This window comes from Eretmochelys imbricata, chromosome 18 (genome assembly GCF_965152235.1).
Source record: "Eretmochelys imbricata isolate rEreImb1 chromosome 18, rEreImb1.hap1, whole genome shotgun sequence".
NCBI lineage: Eukaryota > Metazoa > Chordata > Testudines > Cheloniidae > Eretmochelys > Eretmochelys imbricata.
In genome coordinates, this window is record NC_135589.1 from 22,233,233 (window position 1) to 22,250,120 (window position 16,888).

At 46.6% G+C, this 16,888-nt stretch overlaps 1 protein-coding gene across 2 annotated transcripts in view; it reads right to left on the bottom strand.

Annotated features, from left to right (window-relative positions):
* ACOT7 (acyl-CoA thioesterase 7) overlaps window positions 1–16,888 on the bottom strand; it is a 112,191-nt gene that overhangs the window by 91,011 nt on the left and 4,292 nt on the right. Inside the window, exon 1 of one of the 2 annotated variants that reach the window (XM_077837415.1) lies at window positions 1,662–1,786. The exons of the other annotated variant lie outside the window; for it this stretch is intronic. Within the exon in view, the coding sequence (XP_077693541.1) occupies window positions 1,662–1,681 (20 nt within the window). The 5' untranslated portion in view covers window positions 1,682–1,786. Of the gene's footprint in view, window positions 1–1,661; window positions 1,787–16,888 lie in introns of those variants that run through there. 2 annotated transcript variants of the gene reach the window in all.

Here is a 16,888-nt window from a genome sequence, read left to right on the forward strand (position 1 = left end):
TCTGTTTTAAAGCACTGTGTCAGGCCATCACCTGCACAGCAGATCAGCTTTTAAAGATCCTGAAAAACTAAAGCTGTACCAAACACCCCTAGCAACTTCAGCATCTCATTCACTGATCAGACTTCTGCGAGACAAATCAGATGTAAGCTGCGGAAGCCATTGCCAGATAGCATTATCTGGACATACTATATAAAACAGAACAGGTATTTCTCTTTTTAACAACTGCATAGGTGGTAGCTTTATTAATTATTATTACTACTACTATTATACAAAATGGTTTCCAAAAAAAGTTCTTTTAAAAGAAAACCAATCCACTTGACTAATTGTGGATTACTGGGTTGATGAGTTTAGGAGGTGGGGGATCATCACCGGGCATGGCTGCGTTAGGCCTCAGGTGCAGAAATCAATTCAAGGTGCAGCTACTTCTCTGCAATTTGGGTCACATATACTGGAGAGACAGCACCTTAGAGGGATGGACCATTGGACCAATCCGATCTGTTGCGAACACTTTCCGTATTCATAGGAATTAGCGTAACATAACAGAACAACCCACGAGCACAGTATTTGCTACTGGAGCAGCAGCTGGTGTGGGCACTGCTAAATCAAAGAGTTGAAACAAAGTGCAGAAGACTTCCAAACCCACAGCAATTGCATTCTACAGTTCCAGCTGGATTTCAGTGCAGGCAGTCGCTTATGAAAAGCTGTCCCCTTTGAGGGGGAGAGCAGGATGAATAACTGATTTTTTATTTGCTATCAGTTCCAAAAAATTCAGGTCAAACCAAGTTCAAATGGTTTGGGAATTTTCAGCACATCAAAAACGATCTATTCTGGGTCGAGTGAAACAAGCTGGCTGATCCGAAACATTTTGTTTCTAGGTACTTTTAAAAGACTAGATTCACAAAACAGGAGGTGGTGGTGCTTGGCATATAACCTTTAGCCCAGTGGTTAGGGCACTCACCTGGGGTGGGGAAGACCCAGGTCCAAAGCACCAGGCTATAGTGCCTCTCACTAGCCCAATGACTATTCATGTCTTTTATCTGAAGCACCCTCCCCACCCAGAATGCCCAATATCCTGGTGATCAGAGCGCTCACCATGTGGGGAAGGGGTGCCTACATTCAAATCCCTGTTGCAGAGGGAGATTCAAACCTGGGGGAGTGCCCTATGCCCTGGGCTAAAGGTTGTCAAAAGGGCACCACCACCACCATCTCCTTGTCCTCTGGCTGTGGTAGGGATGGCAACCAAGTCCCCTTGTTGCCATCTAGTTCCCCTTCCCACAACTATTCGGGAAATGTGTCAAATTCACAGATATCTCCAGGTCAACCAAAACTGTTTTACTGGGGAGCAAATAATCTTTGTCTGAAAAAAACCTGCCCAGCTCTTGTGAGCACCTGGAACACCCCCCCCCCCCAACGCACGTATAGATTTATATGCAGCCTGACAGTCTAATCTGCTACAGCCACACGGCCTAGAGACAAGACTGTCACTGAGAACTTCCTCCTTGAGAGATCAGCTATAGCTAGACTAGCCCCAACTGCTTTCACTATTTTCTGTCGTCCTTGCCTAGGAGACTCGCACATTGTAGTTGTCATTCGTACTCCCAGTTACTATGCAGAATTCAGACACACACAGAGCACACAAGAGAAGCATAAACGTCCCATACCCGATGAGCTGACAGGCCATCCTTGTGAGGAACAGACCGAGTCTTTGAATCTGTGTAACTCTCCAGAGTCAGACCTGGGACCGGGCTTGGAGTTAGACTCATTCATTATTTGCATCACACACCACAGCTGGTGATGTCATTTCTGCTGCTCCAGCTCAGTCACAAATACCAAATTAAGAGCCTAGTGGCTTCCTGTGTTGCTCAATCAAATATAGGAAGATGGGTCCTTAGCCAATCAGAATGACGAGCTTAAAACTAGCTTGTGATGGAAAACCTTCTGTTATAAATAATTACAAAAGAGTCAGTCCCCAAAGCTGCTCCTTCCCACAGGAGAACCAGTCCCTACTGGGCTGCAAGCAGCTGGCTGCAGTGCTGAACACACTGCATGCCCAGGAAATGCAAACAAGGGCCTGACAGGCAGTTTGCCAGGAGTCCTCCCACCCATTTCCCAGGGCCACCCCCACTTTGCACCTGAGGTTTAGTCAAAACCCCGGCTACATTTGCTTCTGGGACTGCACTGACGGATGAACAGAAATCCCTGCCTGTGTCCCCGGTCAGCCAGCTCTGTCCTCAGCCCGCAGATCCAGGGAGAGGGGCGTGAAGGCTGCAGGACTACACCGTCCACACTGGCGCCTCAGCACAGAGATCTGTGTGGAACAGGCTCCCCACATCCATGTGCACAGAGCACTGGATTCCTCCATTCCAGGAGTTATTCCCCCACCCCGGGCTATTCCTGCTACAGCAGTGGATAGTGCACCTAGACAGCAACCCATCCCAGTTCTTAACATTCAAGGGGTGCAGGAGAGGATCAGGGGACTATCAACAACAGTAACATTCTTTAAAGGCTACACAGAGAGCAGAGACTCATAGAAGGGACCTGGATTCCTCACATCCTCCGTTTGGTTTGAAGTCCAAGCACTGCCCTGCCAGAGCAGACCATTGGCCCAACTAATCTGGTTCCTTGCCCCGGCAGTGGCCAATACTAGACAGTCACACATACATCACCACGTTAGTTTTACTATTCTGCAAGTTTCTCCCCTGGCCTTGTGGTGAGGCACTTCTGCCCAGAAGCACTAAATGACAAGTCTCCGCAAAAGAACTCACCCCTCTTAGACTGGGCCTGATCCTGCGTGGAGAGAAGCTCCTGCCACTCCCATGGATGATGCAGATGTGCAGCCCCTCACAGGATCAGACCCTTGTGGGACAGAGGAGGAGCCATGAGGAAAGAACAGGTTTCCCTTTTCCCAGCTTGCAGTCACTGAGTTAAGAATTACAGTCATTCAGCAAGAGGACCAATATTTTGTGTTCAGCCACTAGTGAGCTTCCTTAAACCAGGGGTAGGGAACCTACAGCCCGCAGGCCGGATCCAGCCCTTTGCTCATTTTCATCCAGCCCGCAGGCCACACACATTCAACTCACCCGCCGCGGAGTGCTGGTGTGCCCTGCCATGGGTGGGAAGCCCCAAGTCTCAGCGCCCCCCTGGGCAGGTGAGTTGAACGTGTGGGGCCCACCATTGATTTTTTCAGTTGGTCAGTGGCCCAATACAAAAACGGTTCCCCACCCCTGCCTTAAACTCACTGACTAGTTCCAAGTAATAGATGACAAGTTTGGAAGCGAAGTTTATATGGGCATGGAAGAAAGAGACAGGCTTTTCACAGAGGCTACATAAAATGATTAATTTCCCTCTGCATCAGACTAACTGATCCCCCCCCCCCCCCCCAAAAAAAAAAAGGATTTGTTCGTGCAATGGTCTTGCCTAACTAGAAAAGCCGGCCTTGCCAGGGCAGGTGGAGTCATGACAGGTTTAAGGGCTTCATGTCAAACATTTCCTCCTTCCTGTCATTTTCTAGCTGGAGGAACAGCACTCCACGCCACCTTTACAGTGGAACCAAAGCCTGGGTACACCTAACGCGTAGGTCACCCTAGCTGGTTTGCTCATGGGTGTGAGACATTCACCCCCCAAGGCTAGGTCTACACTACAAGAGCTACAGGGGCACAGTAAGGGGCACTTACTGCAGCAATGGACGGGATTTGCCACCCCTTGGGCGGCAGTAGCTAGGTTAACAGAAGAAATTTTCCAGTGACCTAGCTGCGTCTGCAGCAGGGGTTAAGTCACCCTAACTATGTCGCACAAGCGTGACATTTTTCTTAGCCCTGAGCGATGTAGATAAAGCCAACCCACGTTTTACGTGTAAACCAGGCTTGAGACATACAATTAAGCTGACCTAAGCCCCAGTAGAGACATTCCTGGGGTTGATGGAAGAATTCTCCATCATCCCAGCTCCTGCCACTTGAGGGGTGGATTTACCAGTGACAGGAAAAACCCCTTTCGTCGCTGTAGCAAGGGTCTCCAGAGCCAGCGCTGTGCCGCTGTAAAGTCTTCAGGTCCTCCGACCTAAGGAACGAGCTAGATTCCAGTGGAACACAGTACCACCTGCAGCTCCATCTCTTTAGAGGGTCTGGTCTCCGGAGTTTTCTCCGCTCTTCCCCCATGTCATGGGTTTAACCAAAAACCCAAAGAACTCCAGACTTTGTGAGAGCCCGAGGTATGCCCGAGACGGCAAGTGAGACGCCTGGACGCAGCTATGATGAGAAAGTCACTGGATTACACAGCGCTGCTCATTTGTTAATCTGTACCTCTCGCGTGAGCCAACAATTTCAGGTTTTTGATGCTAGTGCAGATTGGCTGCCCTGGACAAGTCAGCAGGATGGAGTAGAGGAGTAAAACTACTTGTAAATACCTCAAGAGTCTCTATTTCACGAGACATGCGACAGCAAGTCTAGCATGAGCCCACAGGAAATTACCTCCTAATCTCACTGGTTAGAGTCCCTACCTGGCACAGCATCCTTGTCACAGGCAGTGACCCCTACTGCTAAATGCAATGGGAAAAACAAAGCATGGCACATAATCCCATCTCCCTCACCCACCTTGGGGAGACGCCTGCTGATCTGATAGACAGCGTGTTGAATTAGCTAGCTGGAAGTCTGAGGGCAGCTGCACACAGCTCACTTTCTCCATCCCAGTTGTTCCAATCCTGCTCAACCATTTCAAAACCATGAATAAAGCTGTACAAACAATTATACAACTATGCTAACCAGTTACAATCTGCCATGGTCCAACTACAATTGCCATTTGAGCGCCTTCAAAAACAAATTTACAGTCACATTTTACATTTAAAAAGAAAAGGAGGACTTGTGGCACCTTAGAGACTAACAAATTTATTTGAGCAGAAGCTTTCGTGAGCTACAGCTCACTTCATCGGATGCATTCAGTGGAAAATACAGTGGGGAGATTTATATACATAGAGAACATGAAACAATGGGTGTTACCATACACACTGTAAGGAGAGTGATCACTTAAGATGAGCTATTACCAGCAGGAGAGGAGGGGGAACCTTTTGTAGTGATAATCAAGGTGGGCCATTTCCAGCAGTTGACAAGAACATGTGAGGAACAGTAGGGGAAAAAATAAACATGGGGAAATAGTTTTACTTTGTGTAATGACCCATCCACTCCCAGTCTTTATTCAAGCCTAAGTTAATTGTATCCAGTCCGCAAATTAATTCCAATTCAGCAGTCTCTCGGAGTCTGTTTTTGAAGTTTTTTTGTTGAAGAATTGCAACTTTTAGGTCTGTAATCGACTGACCAAAGAGACTGAAGTGTTCTCCAACTGGTTTTTGAATGTTATAATTCTTGACGTCTGATTTGTGTCTATTTATTCTTTTACATAGAGACTGTCCAGTATGATCAATGTACACGGCAGAGGGGCATTGCTGGCACGATGGCTTAGATCACATTGGTAGATGTGCAGGTGAACGAGCCTCTGATAGTGTGGCTGATGTGATTAGGCCCTATGATGGTTTCCCCTGAATAGATATGTGGACACAGTTGGCAATGGGCTTTGTTGCAAGGATAGGTTCCTGGGTTAGCATTTTTGTTGTGTGGTGTGTGGTTGCTAGTGAGTATCCGCTTCAGGTTTGGGGAGGGCTGTCTGTAAGCAAGGACTGGCCTGTCTCCCAAGATCTGAGAGAGTGATGGGTCGTCCTTCAGGATAGGTTGTAGATTCTTGATGATGCATTGGAGAGGTTTTAGTTGGGGGCTGAAGGTGATGGCTAGAGGTGTTCTGTTATTTTCTTTGTTGGGCCTGTTCTGTAGCAGGTGACTTCTGGGTACTCTTCTGGCTCTGTCAATCTGTTTCTTCACTTCAGCAGGTGGGTACTGTAGTTGTAAGAACGCTTGATAGAGATCTTGTAGGTGTTTGTCTCTGTCTGAGGGGTTGGAGCAAATGCGGTTGTATCGTAGAGCTTAGCTGTAGACAATGGATCGTGTGCTGTGGTCTGGATGAAAGCTGGAGGCATGTAGGTAAGCATAGTGGTCAGTAGGTTTCCGGTATAGGGTGGTGTTTATGTGACCATCGCTTATTAGTAGTGTCCAGGAAGTGGATCTCTTGTGTGGACTGGTCCAGGCTGAGGTTGATGTTGGGATGGAAATTGTTGAAATCATCATGGAATTCCTCAAGGGCTTCTTTTCCATGGGTCCAGATGATGAAGATGTCATCAATGTAGTGCAAGTAGAGTAGGGGTATTAGGGGACGAGAGCTGAGGAAGCGTTGTTCTAATTCAGCCATAAAAATGTTGGCATCACCGATGGATTGTAGTTTCCTCAGGAAGTCAGTGGTGTCTCAAAGATAGCGGGGAGTGCTGGTAGCGTAGGGCCTGAGGAGGGAATCTACACAGCCAGACAATCCTGCTGTCAGGGTGCTAATGCCTGAGATGATGGGGCGTCCAGGATTTCCAGGTTTATGGATCTTGGGTTGCAGATCGAATACCCCTTGTCGGGGTTCTAGGGGTGTGTCTGTGTGGATTAGTTCTTGTGCTTTTTCAGGGAGTTTCTTGAGCAAATGCTGCAGTTTCTTTTCGTAATCCTCAGTGGGATCAGAGGGTAATAGCTTGTAGAAAGTGGTGTTGGAGAGCTGCCTAGCAGCCTCTTGTTCGTATTCTGACCTATTCATGACGATTACAGCACCTCCTTTGTCAGCCTTTTTGATTATGATGTCAGAGTTGTTTCTGAGGATGTGGATGGCATTGTGTTCTGCATGGCTGAGGTTATGGGGCAAGCGATGCTGCTTTTCCACAATTTCAGCCCGTGCACGTCGGCGGAAGCACTCTAAGTAGAAGTCCAGTCTGTTGTTTCGACCTTCAGGAGGAGTCCACCCAGAATCCTCCTTTTTGTAGTCTTGGTAGGAAGGTCTCTGTGGGTTAGTATGTTGTTCAGAGGTGTGTTGGAAATATTCCTTGAGTCGGAGATGTCGAAAATAGGATTCTAGGTCACCACAGAACTGTATCATGTTCGTGGTGGTGGAGGGGCAAAAGGAGAGGCCCCGAGATAGCCCAGCAGAAGAATCTGTCCTAAGAGTATAGTTGGATAGATTAACAATATTGCTGGGTGGGGTAAGGGAACCACTGTTCTGGCCCTTTGTGGCATGTAGTAGTTTAGATAGTTTAGTGTCCTTTTTCTTTTGTAGAGAAGCAAAGTGTGTGTTGTAAATGGCTTGTCTAGTTTTTGTAAAGTCCAGCCATGAGGAAGTTTGTGTGGAAGGCTGGTTTTTTATGAGAGTATCCAGTTTTGAGAGCTCATTCTTAATCTTTCCCTGTTTGCTGTAGAGGATGTTGATCAGGTGGTTCCGCAGTTTCTTTGAGAGCGTGTGGCACAAGTTGTCAGCATAGTCTGTGTGGTATGTAGATTGTAATGGATTTTTTACCTTCAGTCCTTTTGGTATGATGTCCATCTGTTTGCATTTGGAAAGGAAGATGTCATCTGTCTGTATCTGTACGAGTTTTTTCATGAAGTTGATAGATTTCCACTCCATACGGCTAAATTCAGTGCCTTGCATAATGACAGGTTTCAGAGTAACAGCCGTGTTAGTCTATATCTGCAAAAAGAAAAGGAGTACTTGTGGCACCTTAGAGACTAACAAATTTATTTGAGCATAAGCTTTCGTGAGCTACAACTAACTTCATCGGATGCATGTAGTGGAAAATACAGTGGGGAATGAAGGAGGACCCATCAGTCTCACAGATCTTGGGAAACAGGCCAGTCCTTGCTTATAGAAGACCCCCTACCTGAAGCAAATACTCACCAACCACACACCACACAACAAAAACACTAACCCAGGAACCTATCCTTGCAACAAAGCCCGTTGCAAACTGTGCCCACATATCTATTCAGGGGACACCATCATATGGCCTAATCACATCGGCCACACTATCAGAGGCTCGTTCACCTATCAAGTGAATGTCATTACACAAAGTAAAACTATTTCCCCATGTTTATTTCCCGCCCCCCCCCCCATACACACTGTTCCTCACATGTTCTTGTCAACTGCTGGAAATGGCCCACCTTGATTATCACTACAAAAGGTTTCTCTCTCCTCCCGCCCATCCTGCTGGTAATAGCTCACCTTACCTGATCACTCTTGTTACAGTGTGTATGGTAACACTCACTGTTTCACGTTCTCTGTGTATATAAAAATCTCCCCACTGTATTTTCCACTGAATGCATCCGATGAAGTGAGCTGTAGCTCACAAAAGCTTATGCTCAAATAAATTTGTTAGTCTCTAAGGTGCCACAAGTCCTCCTTTTCTTTTTGCTGATACAGACTAACAGAGCTGCTACTAAATGTAAAATGACAGGTTTCAGAGTAAGTCAAAAGACCAGACCACCCTATATGTTAGATCAAGTATCATTGGCTATATTAAAGCAGTCTGTACATTTCAGAAACAATCATTTGTAATCTTTTCTCTGTAGCTCTACCAGGCAACCCCTGAAGGAAGCTCTCACCTCAGCAAAACTAGCAGGAACCACAGAAAGCTGCTGTAGGCATCTCAAACAAGACCTCCAGTACCTGGATCTAAAAATGAAAGCTAGGTGCCACACCTCCCACTCACCTTTTGGGCTTCATGTTAATATGCAAAAGTTTCACTCCTTTCTGAAAGGTACGTATGGATAGCCGTACCTTCAGCATTCTTGCATTAGATCAGTGACTGATTTCAGCATAGGAAACGCATGCAAATGAAGTCCTAGAGAATTCTGTGGTTGAGCAGAGCCCCTATCTGCTTAGGAATTATCACATGAAGTTGTGTAGAGCATTCCAAGTCCTCCATGCAGACTATGTATTTAGAGAGGAATATGTTCTGCTCTCGTCAGAGATCTTGACAATACAAAGTGTCCTGGGAAGAGGAATTCCTCTGAAGCTACACAACAGAACTTAAAGCAACAACTAAATATTTTACATATTTATAGCAGGGGCGGGGGCAACGTTCACCATCTATTTCCTCGGGGGAGGAGGGGAGAGCAGAGGGGGTATTTAGACAAAAGTTTTTAAACTTAGAATTATTTGAAACAATTTCTTTAGACTACATAGAGAGATTGTCCCCCTCCATATCACAGCACTCTGGAAGATAAGCTTCCATCATTCCCGGAGAGAGGGGAGTAAAGATCCTTAGGAGCCAGAAGACCCTTCCAGAGTTTAACAATGTGTAGATCCATAAGTTTCAGGCATTTTGATGTGTATTTTTTATGAAAAAGCAATTTGAAAATTTTTGCTCAAATGTAGTTTTAGGTTGTTTTTACACACTGGAATGAGAATTCTTAGTTATAGCCCAATAAGCCACACCCTTGTTTTCACAAGCATCAGATGAAAGAATGGATCATTATGTAGGGTTTTAGAAAACATGCAAGTTAAATCAATAATGCAGATTCCATTAGTCACTGGACTTTAAGATACTGCTTTTAAACTTCCACTCTGCTTTATACTGGCTGATCTCAAGTAGGACTGAAAACATTTTGTACTTCTGTAAATAACTATTAGTTTATCTTCAAAACAGTCAGTGCCAAGAGGTGCAGGTACCTTCTCAGTTATCTGCTCCCTACAGTCACCTCTGCTCTCCAGGACTTGGCAACCCTGTTAGAGCTGCTAGAGGGCTCTGTATACGAGTCCCGAGGAGCTCGAAACATTGACAAATGCAATGAAGGGTTTGTGCCACCGCACCAATGGCCCCTGCTGGTCACAAAAGGGAGTGGCCATGTATAAAGTATCACAAAGGCTGCAGCAGAGAGCATGTGTTTATCTCCCTCCAGTTGGGATCGATCAGCAACCTTTCAAAAGAGCAGTGCCACTCAGTCGGCCTATAAATGCTAGGCAGTGTCTGTCGGGGCGTAGCCACAGGTAGCCTGCGGCCACCCACATAGCATCCAGGCCCAGCCAGGTTGAGCAGGGGTGGAATGCTGCTGCAGCAGCCCGGCACGTCACTCGGGCACCTAAAACGCAGGACAGAGCTCTGCGCCTGCCCTTCAGAGAGCTACACCCCGACAGCTCTGCCCTGCCATTGTCCGAGCCGCCCCATGCACCTGGCCCAGCTCAGCAGGTGGAGCCCTGTGCCCGGGAGCACCAGGGCTAGGAACAGGGAGCAGCATCAGGGGAGAAGATGAGCTAGCACAGTGTAAAAAGAAAAGGAGGACTTGTGGCACCTTAGAGACTAACCAATTTATTTGAGCATGAGCTTTCGTGAGCTACAGCTCACTTCATCGGATGCATACCATGGAAACTGCAGCAGACTTTATATATACACAGAATATGAAACAATACCTCCTCCCACCCCACTGTCCTGCTGGTAATAGCTTATCTAAAGTGATCATCAGGTTAGGCCATTTCCAGCACAAATCCAGGTTTTCTCACCCTCCACCCCCCCACACAAATTCACTCTCCTGCTGGTGATAGCCCATCCAAAGTGACAACTCTTTACACAATGTGCATGATAATCAAGTTAGGCCATTTCCTGCACAAATCCAGGTTCTCTCACTCCCTCACCCCCCTCCAAAAACCCACCCCCATACACACACAAACTCACTCTCCTGCGGGTAATAGCTCATCCAAACTGACCACTCTCCAAGTTTAAATCCAAGTTAAACCAGAACATCTGGGGGCGGGGGGGGTAGGAAAAAACAAGAGGAAATAGGCTACCTTGCATAATGACTTAGCCATTCCCAGTCTCTATTTAAGCCTAAATTAATAGTACCCAATTTGCAAATGAATTCCAATTCAGCAGTTTCTCGCTGGAGTCTGGATTTGAAGTTTTTTTGTTTTAAGATAGCGACCTTCATGTCTGTGATTGCGTGACCAGAGAGATTGAAGTGTTCTCCGACAGGTTTATGAATGTTATAATTCTTGACATCTGATTTGTGTCCATTTATTCTTTTACGTAGAGACTGTCCAGTTTGACCAATGTACATGGCAGAGGGGCATTGCTGGCACATGATGGCATAAATCACATTGGTGGATGTGCAGGTGAACGAGCCTCTGATAGTGTGGCTGATGTTATTAGGCCCTGTGATGGTGTCCCCTGAATAGATATGTGGGCACAATTGGCAACGGGCTTTGTTGCAAGGATAAGTTCCTAGGTTAGTGGTTCTGTTGTGTGGTATGTGGTTGCTGGTGAGTATTTGCTTCAGGTTGCGGGGCTGTCTGTAGGCAAGGACTGGCCTGTCTCCCAAGATTTCTGAGAGTGTTGGGTCATCCTTTAGGATAGGTTGTAGATCCTTAATAATGCGTTGGAGGGGTTTTAGTTGGGGGCTGAAGGTGACGGCTAGTGGCGTTCTGTTATTTTCTTTGTTAGGCCTGTCCTGTAGTAGGTAACTTCTGGGAACTCTTCTGGCTCTATCAATCTGTTTCTTTACTTCTGCAGGTGGGTATTGTAGTTGTAAGAAAGCTTGACAGAGATCTTGTAGGTGTTTGTCTCTGTCTGAGGGGTTGGAGCAAATGCGGTTGTATCGCAGAGCTTGGCTGTAGACGATGGATCGTGTGGTGTGGTCAGGGTGAAAGCTGGAGGCATGCAGGTAGGAATAGCGGTCAGTAGGTTTCCGGTATAGGGTGGTGTTTATGTGACCATTGTTTATTAGCACTGTAGTGTCCAGGAAGTGGATCTCTTGTGTGGACTGGACCAGGCTGAGGTTGATGGTGGGATGGAAATTGTTGAAATCATGGTGGAATTCCTCAAGGGCTTCTTTTCCATGGGTCCAGATGATGAAGATGTCATCAATATAGCGCAAGTAGAGTAGGGGCTTTAGGGGACGAGAGCTGAGGAAGCGTTGTTCTAAATCAGCCATAAAAATGTTGGCATACTGTGGGGCCATGCGGGTACCCATAGCAGTGCCGCTGATCTGAAGGTATACATTGTCCCCAAATGTGAAATAGTTATGGGTAAGGACAAAGTCACAAAGTTCAGCCACCAGGTTAGCCGTGGACATTATCGGGGATAGTGTTCTTGACGGCCCGTTGCCAATTGTGCCCACATATCTATTCAGGGGACACCATCACAGGGCCTAATAACATCAGCCACACTATCAGAGGCTCGTTCACCTGCACATCCACCAATGTGATTTATGCCATCATGTGCCAGCAATGCCCCTCTGCCATGTACATTGGTCAAACTGGACAGTCTCTACGTAAAAGAATAAATGGACACAAATCAGATGTCAAGAATTATAACATTCATAAACCTGTCGGAGAACACTTCAATCTCTCTGGTCACGCAATCACAGACATGAAGGTCGCTATCTTAAAACAAAAAAACTTCAAATCCAGACTCCAGCGAGAAACTGCTGAATTGGAATTCATTTGCAAATTGGATACTATTAATTTAGGCTTAAATAGAGACTGGGAGTGGCTAAGTCATTATGCAAGGGTAGCCTATTTCCTCTTGTGTTTTCCTCCCCCCCCTCCCCCCCCAGATGTTCTGGTTTAACTTGGATTTAAACTTGGAGAGTGGTCAGTTTGGATGAGCTATTACCAGCAGGAGAGTGAGTTTGTGTGTGTATGGGGGTGGGTTTTTGGGAGGGGGGTGAGGGAGTGAGAGAACCTGGATTTGTGCAGGAAATGGCCTAACTTGATTATCATGCACATTGTGTAAAAGAGTTGTCACTTTGATGGGCTATCACCAGCAGGAGAGTGAATTTGTGTGGGGGGGTGGAGGGTGAGAAACCTGGATTTGTGCTGGAAATGGCCTAACCTGATGATCACTTTAGATAAGCTATTACCAGCAGGACAGTGGGGTGGGAGGAGGTATTGTTTCATATTCTCTGTGTATATATAAAGGCTGCTGCAGTTTCCACGGTATGCATCCGATGAAGTGAGCTGTAGCTCACGAAAGCTCATGCTCAAATAAATTGGTTAGTCTCTAAGGTGCCACAAGTACTCCTTTTCTTTTTGCGAATACAGACTAACACGGCTGTTACTCTGAAACCTAGCACAGTGTGTCATTGCCCATCCACCCAAAAGTTGGGGTCTCTCCAAATTTCCACTCCTAGCTACGCCACTGTATCTTTCACCCTTGGGGCATCTTACTAAAAATAGGGGGAAGTTTGTTGAAATAAAAGATCATCTAGAATTAAAACTACTTACCAAGCGAGACCAGCAGCAGCATGTGATCTGTTCCGGTCTAGGGCACAAAGATCACTTGTTGTACCACCCTGGACAGACAGGGGCACTAGTATCCCGTACTGCAGCTAAAGAATTAGCTCAGCCTGCTTCCCCAGTGATACCTGCCAGGGAGGGAGCAGCCTCCCTCCACATGCAGAGTAAAATCAGAGTCGTATTTGTTGTCACTGCATTTAAGCCAACTGCCCGAGCAGCATCCATACCATTCCGAGGAACAGACAGACTACACGCTGAACCAGCGCAGCTTAATGCATGTCCCCCCACCGCCCCTTTCCAACAGGAGATGAAGGTCTGGCCCCTGGCCTTTTAACATAAATGCTGCTCATAGTGTGGCCATGCAAATAAGCTAACTTGCAGGGACACTGGAAGTAGAGATGGAAAGCTAGCCTCCTACTATACATCCTCACAAACCCCATCTGCACTCCTAGCAGGCCCTCTACTTTACCATCCTCATTTCCACCTAGCCTCCATCAGCTACTGCCATTGCACATACACGTCCAGTACGTGCCTTATTCCAACGTAAGATGCCCACCAAACCTGCAGCAAAGGGCAATAAGGGACTCAGGACATTTCGTTCCAGAGCCTACCGGAAGTCCTCTCCAAAACTAGCCAAGCTTACCTAATGTCAAACAGAGCCATTCCTTTGTTAAGAAGGAGCACTGCCAGGTTAAAAATCTCTTAAAAACAAGTTTGCTCACCTTAGACTGCTGAAATCAAGTTTTTAGGACAAGTCCCTTTCCGTTGTTTAGGACGCCACTGGTTTATGTTCTACACGTAACGCAGAGTTACCCAAGAATGCGGATTAGTAATCAAGTTTTTAGGACAAGTCCCTTTCCGTTGTTTTAGGACGCCACTGGTTTATGTTCTACACGTAACGCAGAGTTACCCAAGAATGCGGATTAGTTGGTTTCACTTTTTAGAGACTCACCACCAACGTTGGTGGTGTGAGTATTGCAGGGGACATTAGCAAACAGTTTTATTAAAAGTTATAGTGTATTTTACACGCCCAAACCCCATCTGTGACTCGAAATGGACCCTGACCCTTTAACAGTACAATGCCTGTGTGTAAAGCAGCAACCCCCCTGAGATTTGTAATGCGCTGTAGAGACGAGCATGGTTTAGCACGGAGGGCATTAACCCAAGAAAGGCTTCTCCACCCTCCCTGCTTCCAAGAGCTATTGACATGTCCACCAGCAGAGGGTTGATACAAAGTTCAACACCTGCAGCTGAAGCCTGGAGTCCAACACGCAGAGAATGTGCCAGCAGCTTAGTGGCTGCAAAAGTTACACTAGAAGTTTATTCACCTCCAATGCTCCCTGTGCCACATTGTCAATACCTGCAAGGAAGGCGAAAGTGCAGCAGGTACATTGCCACTGAGATACTGCTGAATTCCACCCATCCTGATCAGTTTCATTCTCACTTCCCCAGCTATGTTTGATCTGAAAACAAACTTATGAAAATACTGGATTCTTTATACCAGCAGGTGCCACTGTAAAGATCTCAGCCAACTTCACTATCAACAACCAAACCTGTACCTCATAAGTTAATTTATACTCCCCAGGGTTCCCCTTTCATTTGTATGACAAACCTCACGGTCATTCATGTCTACTTTAATCAGAGAATTATTGGCCCACTCAGTTAACAGCAAAGTTCACTTATAACCAGTACTTGCCCAGCAGATGCCCTGGCTTCCTTCAATTGCATCAGCACTATATTGCTTAGGTTTTGTTAGCAATTGGGGCCGGGAGTGTCAGTCATTTTCTCAGCTCCTGGGAGCAGTTCAGTACATGACAGCCATCCCAATCCTAACCACTGGCATCTTGCTTCAGTTGTGCAATAGTCCACTGGTAAATAGGAATTAATGAAAGGATGCCAGGTCAGATAGGGCTCCCTGTAACAGGGAGAACGTGTTTGTTTTTGATTTGGTTTAAAAAAAAATCTTCCCTTAAAACAAGAATACACAAATGTAGTTTAACAGTTATCTTGATTATTCTACCAGGGAAGTGAAATGGCTCCACTTCCAGATCATGGAAAAAGAGAGCCCTGAATAGTGCCCTTCACCACTGTTACACTAAGAAGAAACCTTGCAAGAGCAAGAAAGGGACAACTTAATGGAGCATGCTGAACTGGGTCAGTCTTTAATGAGAAGCAACTTCTATTGATCATGGTGGGCATGTCTTTTGCTTTAAATCTACCGCAGCACTCCCCACCATAAAGGGCTCTCAAGAAAGCCTCTTGGCAGGAACACCTGTAACCTCTGCCACAAAATACACAGATCCACACAATCCTGTTCACAGGGAAGGGAGAGAAGCAGCCAGGTCTAGGAAACCAAGATCAGCTACAGGAGCATCCCACGGGAGAGGTAGCATTGTTTTTGCTATAAACTGATGCCATTTAGTTGCCTGGCATTTAGATACCAAGACAAGAGGCATTTAAATCAAAGCTCAGCAAGAATGTTTATTTGGTTTTACCTTAGTCACCCTCAGACTCCTGCAGAGACCACTTCAGGAACACAGCTGCAAACCAATGCCTAAGGTTAGGCCACACTATGGCAATGTTACAGCAACAGAAACAAAACCATGCTCCAAACTGGGTCAACATCAACAGATACCAAATGGGATTTAACTGTAAACACACAAAGTGAGACCATCTTACACAAAATGCATTTTCTTTAAGTACTACAGTCACGCAACTTCATCAAGACTTTACAATAGCAAAGGAAGTAGCCATGCCTTTGCCACACTACCCCCGCCTCCTTCCATCCTAGACAGTGAGCTAGAGAAGGTATGGTCTCAATCTGCAGTCTCTCGATACATTAGAGAGAGCAGGGCCTCCTGAGGAATTCCTGTTCAATAAGGGACCAAACCCCGTAGGAGAAATGTTATGCATCTAAGAAGATCAGGTATTTATTATTATCTAAAACTCAAAACCTTGCTAGGTGCTTTACAAACATTTAGAATAGATTTACAAACATGGATTTAGCTAGACCTCTTAATAGCACAAGAAGATGAAATCCAGTGAGTCAGCATAATTTAGGAGAGAGTGGATTACAACAAGCTATACCAGTGAGTTTCTCAACTGAATTCTGATCATAAGTGCATTTAGATAAAGGCCCCTGAGGAATAAATAGATTACTATACCCCCAAAGGATGCTGAAACCTCTTGCAGCCTTTTTTAAAGCCTAATTATTCCCATGTGCACATTACTAAAGATGCCAGGAGACAGACGCCAGAGCAATTCAGATTTGTCCAGCTTGCGAGTTCCAGTTAGCAGACTGGGTCTATTGATCTGGCCACCGGGAGGGTTTTCATTGACAACGTTCTCGGCACACGCATTAGAGGCGGTGACCGCCTGGTCCCGGCACCCAGTCACTACAGACAAGCACCGCAGGGCAACGGAAGCGGTTTGTACCATTCGCATTCTGCGCTCACCAACACCTCCCATGCCCCTGCTCACCAGCACGGACTGGGCAAGCGGGGGGCAGAAAGGTGAACCGACTTGTCTGCAGCCACCCAGCTCATCGCCTGCAGGGTGGAAGGAACCACAGTCTGGTTCACAGCCACGGCTCCCCTTCCGCTGGAGGAAGGGCACTGGCTACAGGCCCCGGCCCACGGTCTCCGCGGGCACCAGCGCGGCTCCCAGGGTTTCTGGGGCTGAGGGAGGGCTCCGCGCCCCCGGGTCCCAACGCTTCGCCCCCAGGGGGCCCAGGCTAGACTCACCCCACTGCTGAGCC